This window comes from Heliconius melpomene, chromosome 20 (genome assembly GCF_056956725.1).
Source record: "Heliconius melpomene rosina isolate 202511_hmr_F chromosome 20, ASM5695672v1, whole genome shotgun sequence".
In the NCBI taxonomy this organism is placed as follows: Eukaryota; Metazoa; Arthropoda; class Insecta; order Lepidoptera; family Nymphalidae; genus Heliconius; species Heliconius melpomene.
This window is the reverse complement of record NC_140408.1, coordinates 12285352-12301471: the sequence shown is the minus strand read 5'-3', so window position 1 is coordinate 12301471 and position 16120 is coordinate 12285352. Positions and strand designations below refer to the sequence as shown.

Genomic DNA, 16120 nt, shown 5'->3' with positions numbered 1-16120 from the left:
TAATAATTAGTGTTTTAGAAGAGCACCAAAAAAATAATTTATACTACTTTTAAATGCTTTAAATGGTCAGACATTTTGGGTATAGATTAGATTTCATAATATAACCATTGATTGTATTTTATTTTAATTTAGTTAGTTAGATTTGAATAACCCTTTTTTTATATTTGATGTAACTAAAAGTTAAGACGATAATAAATAATAGTAGTTTATCTTAAAAGAAAACTTTGAAACATATTTGAATTAAATTGGTACAATAATGTAACTAAGGCAAAGTGTGGAGTTAAGTTCCACCACCACCAGTACAATGTTACATAGAGATAATTGACCGGCTATTTGAATAGCGAAATTCAACGCCGCGACTTTTCTGACAAGACATTTGAAAACTGAAAATATTGTTTATATTTACTCGTATGGATATTGAACGATTAGAAATTTCCCACAATATCTACGCTTTTTTAACAAAGCACGCGTTAACCACTAGTTAATAATTAACCGTAGTTTAAACGCACGTTTACAGCGCGCTCCGAGTCCAGCTCTGAGACCGAAGATATTCATCGACCTAGAGCCGCGTCCGTGGATAGGGCTCAGAGGAGATTGGGTAAGTACAGGTTCAAATCCAAAAATGGATAAAGAGGGAGTGTAATAATGACATCAAAAAGTAATATTAATTGTCTTGATCTGTAATTGTCTATTGTTGTTAATCTGTTGTAAGGTGAGAATAAGGTCCATTAAATTGTAACTGCTTGTTTCATTGTAAGGGCAATTGAGGGAAGGATACGAGGGAGACGATGAAATTTATATTTGGGTTAAAGATACAGGAAATGAGGGAAAGAATAGAGTTTTTTGCAAGTGTTACAAGCTAAGCTAAAAAATATTTTTGAAGCTGGCGACTGTAAACGCGATCGATGTGAGTTCGATTCCCACACGGGGAATGATATATTTAATATTTTCATTTTCTCGTTCTGATACCAAGGCAAAACTCGAGTATGAGAGTCCCTCAACACTTAATGCCTTAAGAATTCGGCAGAAAGTGGGGAACGGAACTGCTAATGGGGAACGAAGTATCCTAACACTAGATTATCTGATTCCCTCTGCCTACCTTGCTATGTGCGAGATAAAGCGTGAAGCTGAAAAAGGTATATAAGAATATTAACAAGTTGTTTCTATAGATAACAACGTTTAGCTTAATTTCGCGCAGACAATTTTTTTTTATCAGTGAATTATTGCTATAACACGTTTTTGTACTAAGAAGAAACATTACTTCTTTTGTAATCACTTACTATATAAATTTACAAATAAAATCCCAAAAAGTATAATTAATTTACATTTTGTTTGCCTCCAGGTCGTTCAGGCAGTGAACGCGATATATCCGCAAAGGCGAAAGAAGTCACCGCGCGACTAACGTCAAATACGAGGCAGAGGCAGAAACAAGAAACCACTGGTGACAGTAACTGTATGTAATTTTTTAAATTATTTTATTAGATTGCAACAGCAGGGTGGGCAGAGGGAACCAAGTGCTAAAACATATATTCTGTGTCCGCTTGTTTTAAAAGATATTGCGTGTTGAATGGTGTGGCGCTTGGCTTTTCTTGTAAGATAGTAAGGAATATTTTCTTATTATTTTGAATGTAGCTATTCCACCTAGTACAGACCCGCAACCCACTTATTCCGTATATTGTCTATTTCTATTTCTCAATTTTAGTTTACCCATTTGAAAATATAAATAATAGTTTATACTTATAAAACCATACAATAATATGAAAAAATAATGTAAATGTTTCTCCAATTAAAATTCAAACAAAAAAGCAACTTCACGCATCTTCGAGCATATCAGAGAAGATCAGAGCAGCCGAATTGGTAAAATTGTGCATTGTGTCACGCAAATTAACGTCGCTCTTTGTCTTAGAGAGCTAAAAAATAAGAATAGTTCCTTCTATTCCTCATTTTTCGTCCAATTCTGAAGGCATTGCATGTTGAGTAGCGGAACTCAACGCCGCGCTTTGCCTCGTTACCGTTATTTTATTTCCTCGAGTGGGAATAATTGAACCCACAGCCTGTCGCACTTAAATTATTAATAAATTATAAATAAACTTACCTTCCTTTATTTTCAGTATCATCATCACAATTATGTTCAGCTCTAACGGAACAATTAACGAAAACAGCGAGCAAAGTCGTACAACTATACAGAACACTGCAGAGTGACCCTGATTGTGCTACCGATATTAGTGGTGAGTGTGGCTTTTGAGGGATTTTGATAGATTTTAATATATTTTGATAAATTTCAATATATTTTGACGGAATTTGAGCTGGCGATGGATGTTTTAAAGACATAAAATGATATTGAAAATGAAAATAATTTTCAACAATAATTTTATGAAATTAAGCAGTGAGTTCGTGTTAGTGAGACCTCCTAGATAAGATCATAACTAAGTTAGGCTTTCATAGAGTAATTAATTAGTAGTCGAGGTTTTTAACATTATGAAATTTCATATCTTTTATTATAATATAGATATAGAATAAATAAAATTAGTTTAAATGGTCAATTAAAAAAAAAGATATTTATAGTAAAGCTAGTACTGTACATAATTGACGTTTTAAAAGGATTTATTTCTTTTAATTATCCCAAAAATAATTTTAATTATACTACAATCTTGCATAAGGAGCATACAATATTTATATTTTTTGTTGTATTGTTGTTGTTTTTTCGTGTGGGAATCGAACCCCCAACCGCCGCGTTTATATGTATATATTGCTTTTATGTATCCATATAAATAATTGCAGGTCTAGAGGCAGCAATACTAGAAACTCAAAAAGTACTAAGAAGCGCAGTCGTAGTGCAGAACGGATCTGAAGGTGATTCCCTAGCTGTGGACTGTACGAGACAGAGACTAGACCATTTGGTTGCCAAAGGTAAGTTTTACCTCACCCAGATAATTAGCATGCATTTTGAGGTAAAAATATATATTTTTTCCTATTGTGTAACGAATTATTGTTAAAATAATGTAAATGGTCAATTTGAAAGAAAGGTAGAGAATTCTACAATAAGTGGAGAACGGATGTGTTCTAATGGAAGCGGTGTGTCCAACCCTAGGTTCCCAGATTCCCTCTGCCTACCCTGCTAAATACAGAATATAGCATGAGGCTAAAATGATTAAAGGTTGTTGATTGATTATTGAGCTACCTCAATTTTGAGTTAGATCTATATGTGAATTTCCTGATTAAATTTAACTAATCAAACTAATTTTCTTTTTAGAGGCAACAACAGGTTCTAATCCGGCGATGTCACTAATAGAACAGTATTCCGATATTTTACTCAACATGATGCAAAGTAAAATGGTAAATCAGTTCTCACAGAGCCCTCAAAGTCTACCACCGACACCCCGTGAAGATAGTTGATGATAAGATGGGATGAGAAGAAATTGTAAAAAAGTATTAAGAAAGGGGACTTAATTTATAGATTTTTGGTGACAAAAATTTACCCAAAAGTGTTAAAGTGTTAAAGAAATGACTAAGCAAACGGTGTTTTGTGTAAAAGTATACTCATATATTTCAATCTTGGTCCAAAGTGTTTGAAGTAAATATTGAAAGTGTTATCAAAAAAAGTGACTCGGTAAATGATTTTTTAATCAAAAAGTGTAAATTTTCAAACTATATCCACAGTTTTTAAGTGAAAATATTATCAAGTATTCACTCATTTTCAAAATAAAAAAAAATTGTAAGATGGTTTTGTGTAACATACAAGTTTTTTTTCCACAGTGGAATAGTGGGTACAATCTGGGGGGATGGAAAAAAATTGTAACTTTGGCTAGGTGTGAAGAATGGAATGTGCACTAATTTTCATCTGCCTACCTTTAAGTGGGATACAGTGTGAAGCTTAAAAAAAATATTACTGTTTCTTCTATATTATGAGTGTTTGCTTGGAATTTTTTTAATTTAAAAAGTAAAAGTGATATTTTGCTTAAAATTATGATAAATATTAAAAACTATGATTGGATTAGATGCAATCATACTTTTTAACTAACCATCACTAAAGCGTTTTTTTTTAATTTTCATTCTTATGTCAGCCATTCCATAATTATTCTAAAATGTATGTAATAAAACTAAATGTATGTAAGTTTTCAATATATATAAAGTGAGTGTGTCTGTCGAATTGAATTTTGTAATAATAATATATCATTTGTGGATAATTATGTTTTCTTATTCTATAACACCATATATAACTGTATAAAGAATGATTAAAATTATAATTTGTCCTATAATTAACTCATTTAAATAAAATAACCTATAATTTAAACTGATTTGATTCTTTTTTTAATTATCTATATCTAAACCTGACATTTACATTAATTATTTTACTATTTATTAAAAAAATCATACAAAGAATATTTATAATCTGTTGGTTAGATAGATTTTATAAGAAAATAATTTAACACATTTTAACCAGAATTATTTTGACATTTATCTTTTTCGATTATTTTATTTGAATAATTAATCCTTTCTTAGACTTATGCTCATATTATTCAATTTTAAACTGATATTATTTACACTTTTAATATATAACCAATAGATTATAAATGGTTTTAAAAATGTCCAATACAATATTTAAATCTAATTTATTATCCAATTACCTTATTGTGTAAATAATAAGGCTTAAAATGATGAAAAGTAAACTTAGTGTAATTAGGTTCTTATACAGTATGTGAATAAATATTATTCAAAATATGTAATACAAGTGAGGCAGGTTCGATTCTAATTACTGAATATTTTTGTGAATTTCTTCCTTTTTATTTTTTTTAATGAAATATCAATTAGCATTTTTTTTCATATACCGTATAAGTAACTAATAAATATATTATACAATTAATGAATGAGTAAAAAGTATGCTAAATATTATAAGCATAACTAAATTATTACAAAAAATAATGATTGAGTTGTAATAGTAGTCAAAATTTTAGTGTTTTTTTAGCTTTCCTTTAATATATTTCTAGTATTTGTTATTGTAACTTATAAATAAACGTCCACAAGTCAATATTTATATATATATAAGGTCTCGATTTGTCACAATTAAAGTAATAACTTAATTAAAAAACTGTTAAATATTGATTAAATGGTTAAGCTAATGGTTAACTAATGTTTAACTGATGATTAACTTATAGGTTAATAATGGTTGTAACATAAAATGGTTATTCCGTAAGAAGTATCTCTCTTTCTTAAAAAAGATGTGCAGAATTTTATTTTTTTAAATTATGTATGTGATTTTTGAATATTTTTTCTTTATATTCTTTATTTTTTATAATCTGTATTTAAAGAGAATATAAGAGATACTCAATACGATACTTTTAAACTAATAAAATCGTTTTTTAATCAATTTTTACCAAAACATGGTTAAATCAACAAAACTGAATGTGAGATTTTTAACCCCTGTCAAATATATTTTGGATTATTTTGTTTAATATATTTATAGTCCGTACGTTAATAATGTGAAAAGTATTGTATGCATTAGATGTAAAAATGAATTATGTTTAGTTACCTGTAAAATTTTTTGACAAATACAAAATATTTTTGACAGGTGTTGATTGTTTTTTTGTTTAATAATTGTAACAAGGACAGGATATAGGGATGTAGATATTTTTCTTTTTTTTAATTTAATGTTCAAAATTGTAATGCCATTTACGAAAAAGACTAATTTTATAAATAATATAGTTATGTACGATATTACACATCCATTGAAGTATTTTTTGTTTTTTTTTTGTATTATTTCTCCTTTCTTTATATATGTTTTATTTTAATATGGGAATTTAGTTAGGAATTGACAGTAAAATGAGGATTTGGTTATATTATAAATTCTTAGGGTGGAATTGACGGCACCACTTTAAATGAAACCACAGTTTTAACTACTCGATAAAAGCCTAATATAATTCAGAAAAAAAATAATTCCCAAAAATGAAAAAGTTATTTTTTCAAACAAAATAAATAATAAAATAATCGTTTTAAAAAAAAACGCCATTTGTAAAGTGTTATATTATCACTCACACACTTACCTGTCGGCGCGGCAACGTCGCACACGCTTCATTCAAGAAATCGATTCGCAGCAACTAGCGTAGCTATGTAGGCAACGGCGGCGAGCTGATGTTAAATTAACGCAACACTTAGGAATACACTTTACACACACTTTTATTGAATTATTTCTATTAGGTTTTTAATTTTACTTTTGTTGCACTACAAACACATTTTTTATGTTCCCGTTTTAAACTAACACTCATTTTTAACATGTTTACAAAATTATTACAATAATAGCATTTTTTTTCACTTTTTTTAACAATAAATATTACATTTTCTGTCCACATTACATTCAGCTCGATAATGACCCATATTATTACACTTGAAACATTTGATATTTCTTTTAATTGTAGCATTTCTTTTTACAATAAATGCAGATGATGATGACACAATTTCCCCCCGTAGTAGTATTATGGTTTAGAACTTCCAAGCATTCCAATTTTTTACTCCTTCCAGTTTTATTACTGTGCTGTTTCCTTTTCATTGTGATTGTTTATTTTGCTTGTTTTTCTTTTTTATTCCTTCCCGGCAACTTAACCTCCAAATTTCAATACCAACGCCGAAGCGTCGCGTGAAGTAACGCTGTTTTAATCTCGCCAGTATTTCTAATTTTCTACGATTGATGCAATCTTCTTTATTATTGTTACGACGTGGTCTGGGCCCATAACCCGTTGTATTTATATGGTTTAGTAAATAGCATTCAGCTATAGTCCGACCCAACTACTATTGCGCAGAATGTACGCGCCGCACCGATTCTATGGGAATCCCCGGTAATCGGTGCGGCGTGAGCGGGGTGTCTTTGTACAGATAACAAAATTCATTTTTAATATTGATTGATTGTGCAATATAACACTATAATTAATAATAAATGTAGATTATACTTTTTACGCATGATTTGATATTAAAATAATTAATAAAATTATCAATACTATTTACAAATAATTACTAAATATTAATTTATTTCGTATTGAGTTTTCGCATGTCCTCGTGTAACATTATAAAACTCGTTTAATATTTAATTTTTATACGATTTTCTATCAAAATAATCATACAAATATAAATAATAATGAAAATCTTAATAAAAAATTTAATAGTATATTCGATAAGTATTTTAGTTAATGGCAACTATTACAATGTTTTTAATTATCTGTGTGTGTGATCATTATTTTGTTCGATTTTATACGTTGAATAATTATTAAGTGTTTTAAATTATTTGGATGTTGTTTAATATTAATTTTATCATTAATCGGATTTCTAAAATCGTGATGAATGTTTCGTGATCGTGATGATGTGATTACTGAGTATTTTTCTCAAATGTGAAACTATTGTGTCAGTATTTGAGTGTACTATCAAAACATACATTTTTTTAAGACATTTCAAACAAATGTTGAGTTTTTAATATTACTTATGATGTAAATATTAGTGATAGTAAAAGGAGAATGCGACAACGACGATGTAAAACTAATGTTAAATGTAAGTACCTATCTATCGTAGTTCAATATCATTTTGTGTGTTAAAAATTTTGAATATAACTTTGTGGGTGGTTCAATAACCATGCAGTATTTCTAAATAATTTCATAATAAAGGTGATATAATAAATTGACTTAAAGTAGGATTTTGTTAAACAATTTTAATAAGAGGTTTGAACGTTATTTAGATTTATAATAAATAGGTAATTGCGTGAAAAAGAACGCGAGATATCGTTCTTTCTCGTTCGGTTTTTTTTTGACGAATGAAAAGTAGAAGTTTGGCAACGCTTAGTAGTATTTTTGTAGTAGTATGTGTATGTGTGCGTCACACGAAATACAGGTATGGAGAAAAATCGTGAAATGAAAAAAAAATCCTACGTCCAAACTGTTGAGGCATCTTGATTAATTTCTTTAGCTTCGGGTTTGAAATTTTTTACCCTATATGCAGTTTCAATTAAAGAAGCGCAGCCTCTTCCACCCTGTATAAATATATATTAGTTAATAAGCAAAAGTGGTCTAACGCAAATTTTGATATAATATAAACGTTTCATTTATATATGAAAAAAATAATAATTTGTTCCCCCTGTAGCCTATACTTTTAGTCGGTGCAGCAGGACAGCGACTGATTGTAAACGCGATGCTTGTGAGTTCGGCCCATATCGCGAATTTAAACAATTTTCATCTCACTGCACGGGTTGACAAAACGATGTGTTGAGTTTCACCGCTTAAGGTGTAATATCTAGAAAATTCGACGGTGCTTGGGGAACGGCGTTTCTAAACACTAGGGGTCCCTCTGTCTACTCATGTCTCCTGAGCGCGAATCTGTTGTTATAATAATCTAGATGGAAATCATGAGTTTGGCTTCACTCAAAGCACATATTTTTCGGTATTGCCAGTTGATTTCTCAGATTTTTGAAATTTCCTTAGACAGGGTGGAATTGTCAGTACCACTTTAAATGAAACCACAGTTTTAACTACTCTATAAAAGCCTAATATAATCCGGAAAAAAAAATCCCAAAAATAAAAAAGTTATTTTTTCAAACAAAATAAATAATAAAATTATCGTTTTAAAATAAAACGCCATATGTAAAGTATAACATAGGCACGCACACACTTACCTGTCAAATCGGAAACGTCGCACACGTATGTGTGCGTCACACGAAATACAGGTATGGATAAAAATCGTGAAATGAAAAAAAAATACTACGTCCAAACTGTTGAGGTACCTTGATTAATTTCTGAGGTGTGGGTTTGAAATATATTACCCTATATGCAGTTTCAATAAAAGAAGCGCTGCCTCTTCCACCCTGTATATACATGAATATTTAGGAAAACTCAATTTTTACAATAAAATTTTAAGTGCAGGCAGCATTTGAAAGCAAAGGTAGCAAAGGGGCCTTAGAGTTCAGAGACTCACTCTCTGTCAATTTTCTGGACATTGTTGAGTGACCGAACTTAAAGTCGAGCGTTATCTACCAGAACGGGTACTATAATTCACTCTTCCGAGTGAGAATCGAACCCACAACCGTCTTGTTTACTGTCAGAAGTCAATCATTAAGAAACGATTTATAAACTAAGACCTTCACATTTATTCAAATTCAAAGTTAGACCACTTTTCAAAGGATTTGAAAAGAATTGACTAAAAATCTTCACTATTCATTTTATAGCACGCTGTATAATATACGCTTATTTACATACATACAGTTAATGTTTATTATTTTGCGAACATTATTATCGTTTTGAAAGACAGTGGTAGAGTTTTTTAAGGTTGGTTTTTAATTTGCTGTATTGGACCCTCATAAAGACAAAAAAGCACTGCCAAAAAATGTCATGTATGAACCAGTTATTTTTTCATATTACATTTTTCCTAATTATTTTTATTTACATATTTTTATTAAATGGGTGTAAAGAATATTGAGATTCATCACTTCGTCGTTGCGTTATTTAAATAAACGTAAATAATCTATCCAAAGGTTTTTAAAATAAAAAAATAAACGATTTTGAAACGATAATAATTTCCAAATAAATTATTTATGTTATTTCATTATACATGTAAACACATTTTAAGTGAAAAGGGGTTTAAATCAAGATCTTGTAATTGACAAACGAAAATGATTTTAAAATAATATGAGGTAAGTTAGTTTTCTAACGCACAATAAGCACATACCCTTTCTTATTCATATACTTAGGCAGAGAGTTTAGTAAAAAATCATCTCTCTACCACTTGTTCTCCGTTTTTTATTGACAATCATGTTGTTTTGAGTAGCTGACCCCAACGCCGCGGCTTATGTTATCAAAACAAGGAAATGAAATTACTTTAAATATGTTAAATATGTATAAACACAGCTATTTAAATCAGTAACACTTAAATCGATGCTGCACTAGTAGGTACTGTATATTTAACTCATGCACCACAAAATTGAACTTTTATCCCTTTTCACCTTAAACAAAGCAAACATTTCATGTAATAAATGCTTAATCATAAAATAACCTATAAACTGCACTAAGTCGCCATTTTGTATATTATATTCATCACAAAATGGCGGATCATTTATATTCACTTTTTAGAATATTTAGAAATAATGTCATTATTTTAATAGCAAGGCAAGATAATTCTGTTTTGTATTTTCACTTAATTAATGTACTTTTTGATTACTTATCAATTACAAAAAAATATTAAAATACATCGTTCCCCATTAACACTTCTGTTTCCCACTTTCCGCCGAATTCTTGAAGCATTACTTGTTGAGTGGCGAACTCAACGCCGCGCTTTGCTTTACCAGAGCGATCAAATGAAAATATAAAATACATCATCACACCGAGTGGAAATAGAACCAACAACCGTCGCGTTTGCGCCACGACGGTCTCATGGGCCGTATTGGCTTGTAATATTTTTACATATAGATATAATAAAAAGATAGACTATATAATTTTATTCCAATCCAATAAGTACCTTCTTATTTTTATTATACTATAAAATTTCAACAAAATGTGTTAGTGCTTAAAATAATGACATTACTTATAAATATTTTATTTTTCTTTCTAAATGCTTCGAAGTATGTACTAGTTGGAGGTAGTTTTTGAATTATTTTTAACCGACTTCTAAGAGAGTCAATATGTTATGTACAGTTAATATGTAAGGTCATTTTTGATAAAAATAAAAGAATTTCAATTGTGTGTTGTCTTTTCTTCTAATAAAAGCTCGAAAATCATATTAATAAATATCTTTATTTTTATAATTTTTCTACTAATAATAATGGCTTGGGTCCATCTTGGCGCAATGGTAAGGCGTCGGACGGTGAACGCGACGATTGCTAGTTCGATCCCTACTTGAGTAATTAATTATTTTCATTTCTTCGCTCTGGTAAACAGACAAAGTGTGGCATTGATTTTCATCAAAGTTGACGATAAGTTTGTTTTTTTTTTTTTAGAACTCAACGTCGATGATCACTTTGTTTTTTTTTTAGAACTCGTCAACAGGAAAGGGGCATCAAGTCCCCCAAGCCGCACCGGGCAGCAAATACCCTAGCTACGCCACTGAGTAGATCCTAATTTTTGAACTAGAATGATTAAAATACAAGACAATGTTAATTAAAGATAAAAAGTTTAATTAATTTTCAATATTTTTTGTTTTATCTGTAGAACGGATTATATTTTGGTTGATCCTTCTCAATATGCCTGTCCTTATCAAGAATTCTAATATAGGTCGTCTTATCTCACGCTGCCTTGGTATACCTAGAATAATTTAAAAAATATATATATGAAAAGAAAAAAAAATATAGTTATTAGATTATTATTATTTTTAAATGTAATTTAATTATTATATTATTATTAACGCTGCATTTATACTTAACAATCTCTAAATAATAATAATTTGGATACACTTACGTTGGACTTGCAAAGGCTTTGTGGATGTTTGAGGGCCTAATTCATAGAGTATTTGTAAATCGGCATGATTCCCGAAACGAAACCCAAAACCTATACGATGATCGTTTCCTAAAAATATATACTCATATTAATTATATTAAAAAAAAACCTTCGTTACGCCTACCCTGCTAGATGCGGGATACAGCGTGAAGCTAGAAACCTCTCTCACTCAACAAGATTTAGTAGCGGGCTGAGTGGGCTATAGCCCAGTGGCGTAGCTAGGGGGGTGCGAGCGGTGCGGTCGCACCGGGCATCAACAGGAAAAGGGCATCAAAGTCGACGATTACTTTGTTTTTTTTTAGAACTCAACGGCGATGATCACCTTTTTTTTTTTTTTTTAGAAGTCAACATTGACGATCACTTTGTTTTTTTATAGAACTCATCAAAAAAAAAGAGGGATTAAAGTTGACGATAAGTTTTTTTTTTTTTTTTTTGAACTCATCAACAGGAAAGGGGCATCTAGTTCCCCGAGCCGCACCGGGCAGCAAATACCCTAGCTACACCACTGCTATAGCCTGCACGCATGTGACGCTATATCCACATATGTCATTATCTATTTGCATATGTCATATCACATCCATACATGCGATCTTACATACACACATTTTTTATTACTTTTCCCCTGCACTATCTTCGTCGTCTTGCTGGCTCTTCTCAGCAGAACTGATACATGTTGAATTTAAACATTATAGTCTACCTTTCACGATCCTGGGAGCAAAGCCGTAATACGCTGTGAACCCCATAGCGACGTCCTCTGGCACAATAAAGAAGAAACCATTGATTAAAGAACCTAGAGAAAGAAGAATGACTTTTATTACCAGTTCTTTTAGAATTACGCTATATCCTGCACATAGCAGGTAGGCAGAAGGAACCTGGGAACCTAGTATTAAGATATTTCGTTTCCATTAAGACACTTCCATTCCCCATTTTTCTCCTAATTCTAGAGGCATTGCGTGTTGAGTGACGGAAATCAACGCCGCACTTTGTCTCTTTACAAGAGCGATGAAATGAAAATTTCAAATATTTCATTCCCCCCAGTGAGAATCGAACCTGGGACCTAGTGTTTAGACACACCATTCGTGACTTTCCGCCGAATTTTTAAGACATTGGGTGTTGAGCGCGATTTACCTTGTTAACAGGGCGACGGAAAGTTAATATTAAATGTTTAATTCCCCCGATTGGGAATTGAATTCACAATCGTCACGTTTGTATATAGTAACATGCTAGTACCTCTGCGGCACGGCGGCCTTAAAAGATGCCAAAAAAAACCAAGCAATAATCGAGAACCAACCTAAAATCCTAGCACAATAACTTAATAATTTCTACTGAACCATAAAACCCATTTTATCTTCTCAAGTCGTTAAAGAGAAAGTTCATTAGATATTATTTTTAATGTGATACTTAAAAATCATTAGCTAACACTAAAATAAATTAAGTAACATTATGTTACGTAATATTGTCTGTGTTGGGGGTCGTGACTTCCACTTATAATTTTTTTTAGCTTCACGCTGTATCTCGCGCATAGCAGGGTAGGCAGAGGGAACTTAGTGTTAAGACATTCCGTTTCCCTCAGACTGCTTTCCGAGTCTTCTTCTTCTTCTTCTTCCTGGCATTAATCCCGGCTATTACCAGGGTCTGCCTTCCTACTTAACCTACTCCATTTTGCACGATCTTTTGCGTCCTCGGTGGTTAGACCATTGGCTCTCATGTCCTGCATCACGACATCCAACCAGCGCTTCCTTGGGCGTCCGGGAGGTCGCGCCCCAGGAACTGGTATAGCAAGGCACTTGCGTCCGACATAGTTCTGCTTTCCGAGTCATTGTGTATTAATTCACATATCGACGCCAGGACTTTTACGAGTGCGAGAAAAAGAAAATAGTTCATTCCCCCAAGTGGAAATCGAACTCACGGCCGTCACCGCGGCTCCGGCCTCTGTATACTGATTAATTCAAAATTTCAATATTTCCATACAATTTCTTAAAACATTACGTACTTTTACGTACATTTAAACACTATGCATGTCAAGGCTGCGCGTGCGCAAGTTTATGTAATCGATTCTAAACAGCTTAATGTAGGCATATATAATATGCACATAATATATTATATGACTTCTATTTTGATTTATTTTTTTGTGTAAAAAAGATCAAAAATAATATATAAAAAAACATACAAATATAAATTACAGTATGGAGTGACCTGTTTACTATTATTTTATTAATTTTTTTACACCATATTTTACACAAAGCAAGGTAGGCAGAAGGAACCTGGAAATTTAGTGTTTAGAAACTCTTTTTCCTATTTTTCGCCAAATTTATGAGACATTGTTTATTGGGTGGCGGAATTCAACGCCGTACAGCTTATATAAAAATTATAAAATAATGAAGTACCTAAATAACGATCTCTCTTTCCAAATGGTCATTCGTTAAAGCAACCTTTGTGCATGATTTTTAAAAATAATTATCTTACAGTGATATATTGAAAAATATAATTGTGTTGTATGAGGCCAGTCTGGTGCAGTGGCACTTTTTGTCTGTAAGAGCGATAATTATGGGTTATTTTACGGATAAACTATCTTCATTTCCCACTGTACTACACAAGTTGCGGCGTTGTGTTCCGCTACTCAACACGCAATATCTAAAGAAATATACTACTATAATTTCCTATACTATACGTCAGATACAGCACGAAGTTACAAAACAAATATTTCACCGCTCTATTCTATAAGATAGAACACGGCGTTGAATTCCGCACTTTACACAATTACATTTTGTGTAAATAGAGAAACTTCAAAACGGAGAAACTTATCACGTAATTTAAGAAGAAAAAACACTGATACTCACAATGAAACATTAAAATAACAATAACTATGAAAATTTTCATAATTAAATAACAATATCTAAAATAAACAAACAGCTTTAGTGAATGGTAAAATACAAATGATGACAAAACAATTGTCGCCGATGTCCAAGGTTTGTTTCCCATAATTAAAGAAAATAAAATGACACGCATAGGTGTAACCTTCAATTAAATAATAGCTTCACGCTGTATCCCGCATCTGGCAGAGGCAGGTTTAGGCAGAGAGAACCAAGTGTTAAGACACTGTATTTCCCACTTTCGATTATAATTAAAAATATTGCGAGTTTGGTGACGGAATTTAACGCCGCGTTTTGTACTAAAGAAATTATGATTTTTTTCATATCCCCAAATAGGAATCGAACTCACAGCCATCTTCTTTAGAGTCATACGTTGCACCAAGACTACCTGAAAATGATAACTCCTATAATTCTATAATGTTTTGTAAATCATTGAAATTAAATATATTTATTCTTCTAGTGGGAATCGAACCCAATATTATTATTTATTCTTTTATTCAACATATTAAATTGTTATCAGAAACGAGTCCTATGCCAATAATATGATATATGAGAAGATTTGAAATGGAGGAATTTGCAAAAATACCAGAACAACCTGAACAGATTTAAATGAAACTTTGCAGTTATTTATATTACTTATAAACCACAATAGGTTATGATTTATGTGAACATTTTGTATAATTTCTCCATAATATAACAATAAGCTTTAATAATAATAAAAAATATATGTCAATAATAATGAATAGATTTAATAAAAACATTTATATTTCTTGTAAACAATTTTATATGATTATATTCTTATTCATTGTAATCGTCTCTTATCGAATGATTAATTTTTAGTGTTCATTAAAATTAGACAAAGATATTTACTTCCCATGGGAGTAGGTACTATCTATCTTTTCATTTCCCGCTAACGCCAAAAGACTCGGCGCGGCGTTCAGTTATGTCACACGTTATGTCTCGAAAATTGAGTGGAATTTGGAGAACAGAATTTTTTAACACTAGGTACCCTCTGCCTAAATAAATCTGCCTAGTAATAAATTTAATTTATTATTTTGTTGTATGTGTTTCTTTATATTAAGATATTTTAAATTAAATTTTATGAATTCTCTTACGTTTGTGTGGGTGTTTTGAACCCACTATATAAACAGTGGTTACACAAGTCCCTTTTACTACTAAACGCAATATCTACTTTACTTACGTTTCACTAATATGAAAGTAACTTACTTAAAAGCAAAAATATCATAACTATCAATTTCGCTCAAACTAAATTGAATCTAATATCTATTTAAATAGAAGATAGTTCTCTTTAATAATCCATACTCCTATACTAATATTACAAACCTGAAGAGTTTGTTTGGTTCAATGCACTAATCTCAAGAACTACTGGCATTAACTGAGTTGGATAGTCCATTTTTGTAGGTAGGCCACGACCTTGTGCTAAGACACTTTCCGCCGAATTTTGGAGGCATTGCATGTTGAGTGGCGTAACTCAACGCCGTGCTTTGCCTCATTTCCTCGAGTCGAAATAGATCCACATGATGAATATAATAAATAAGTAGTTTTAAGTTTAATTCCTAACAAGGGAATAGTTTTATTTAAATTTATTTTCATTTCCTCGCCCTATAAAGACAAACCGCGACCTTGAGCTCCGCCACAGAACATGCAATGTCTCTACAATGTTCAGAAAGCAGAGATCAGAGTGCTTTAACACTAAACACTAATAAGTCTCAATTTCATATAACACATAAATAATATTAAAGAAACTTAGTTAATTTGTTTGTTGGCTTA

At 31.2% G+C, this 16120-nt stretch overlaps 2 protein-coding genes across 7 annotated transcripts in view; one reads left to right on the top strand and one right to left on the bottom strand.

Annotated features, from left to right (window-relative positions):
* Wdr62 (WD repeat domain 62) overlaps positions 1-5741 on the top strand; it is a 72027-nt gene extending 66286 nt beyond the window's left edge. For all 6 annotated transcript variants that reach the window (XM_085204036.1, XM_085204034.1, XM_085204037.1 and 3 more), the window contains 5 exons: positions 518-598; positions 1343-1453; positions 2112-2228; positions 2782-2910; positions 3254-5741. In XM_085204036.1, the coding sequence (XP_085060162.1) occupies positions 518-598; positions 1343-1453; positions 2112-2228; positions 2782-2910; positions 3254-3396 (581 nt within the window). In that variant the 3' untranslated portion in view covers positions 3397-5741. The remainder of the gene's footprint in view (positions 1-517; positions 599-1342; positions 1454-2111; positions 2229-2781; positions 2911-3253) is intronic.
* Positions 5742-11116: 5375 nt separating this feature from the next.
* LOC146528049 (uncharacterized) lies at positions 11117-14411 on the bottom strand. The gene is made up of 4 exons (XM_085205390.1): positions 14297-14411; positions 12154-12246; positions 11418-11525; positions 11117-11264 (listed from the first exon to the last, which is right to left on the bottom strand). The coding sequence occupies exons 1-4, from the start codon at positions 14334-14336 to the stop codon at positions 11140-11142; spliced, it is 366 nt and encodes a 121-aa protein (XP_085061516.1). The 5' UTR covers positions 14337-14411; the 3' UTR covers positions 11117-11139.
* Between the last annotated feature and the right edge of the window lie 1709 nt (positions 14412-16120).

Excerpts from the sequence above, each read along its gene's own strand:
- LOC146528049 (XM_085205390.1), bottom strand. The coding sequence starts at position 14,336 with ATGAAAATTTTCATAGTTATTGTTATTTTAATGTTTCATT. Across the intron at positions 11,526-12,153 it reads TGCTCCCAGGATCGTGAAAG|GAAACGATCATCGTATAGGT; the intron begins GTAGACTATAAT and ends ATATATTTTTAG. Across the intron at positions 11,265-11,417 it reads AAAGCCTTTGCAAGTCCAAC|GTATACCAAGGCAGCGTGAG; the intron begins GTAAGTGTATCC and ends AAATTATTCTAG.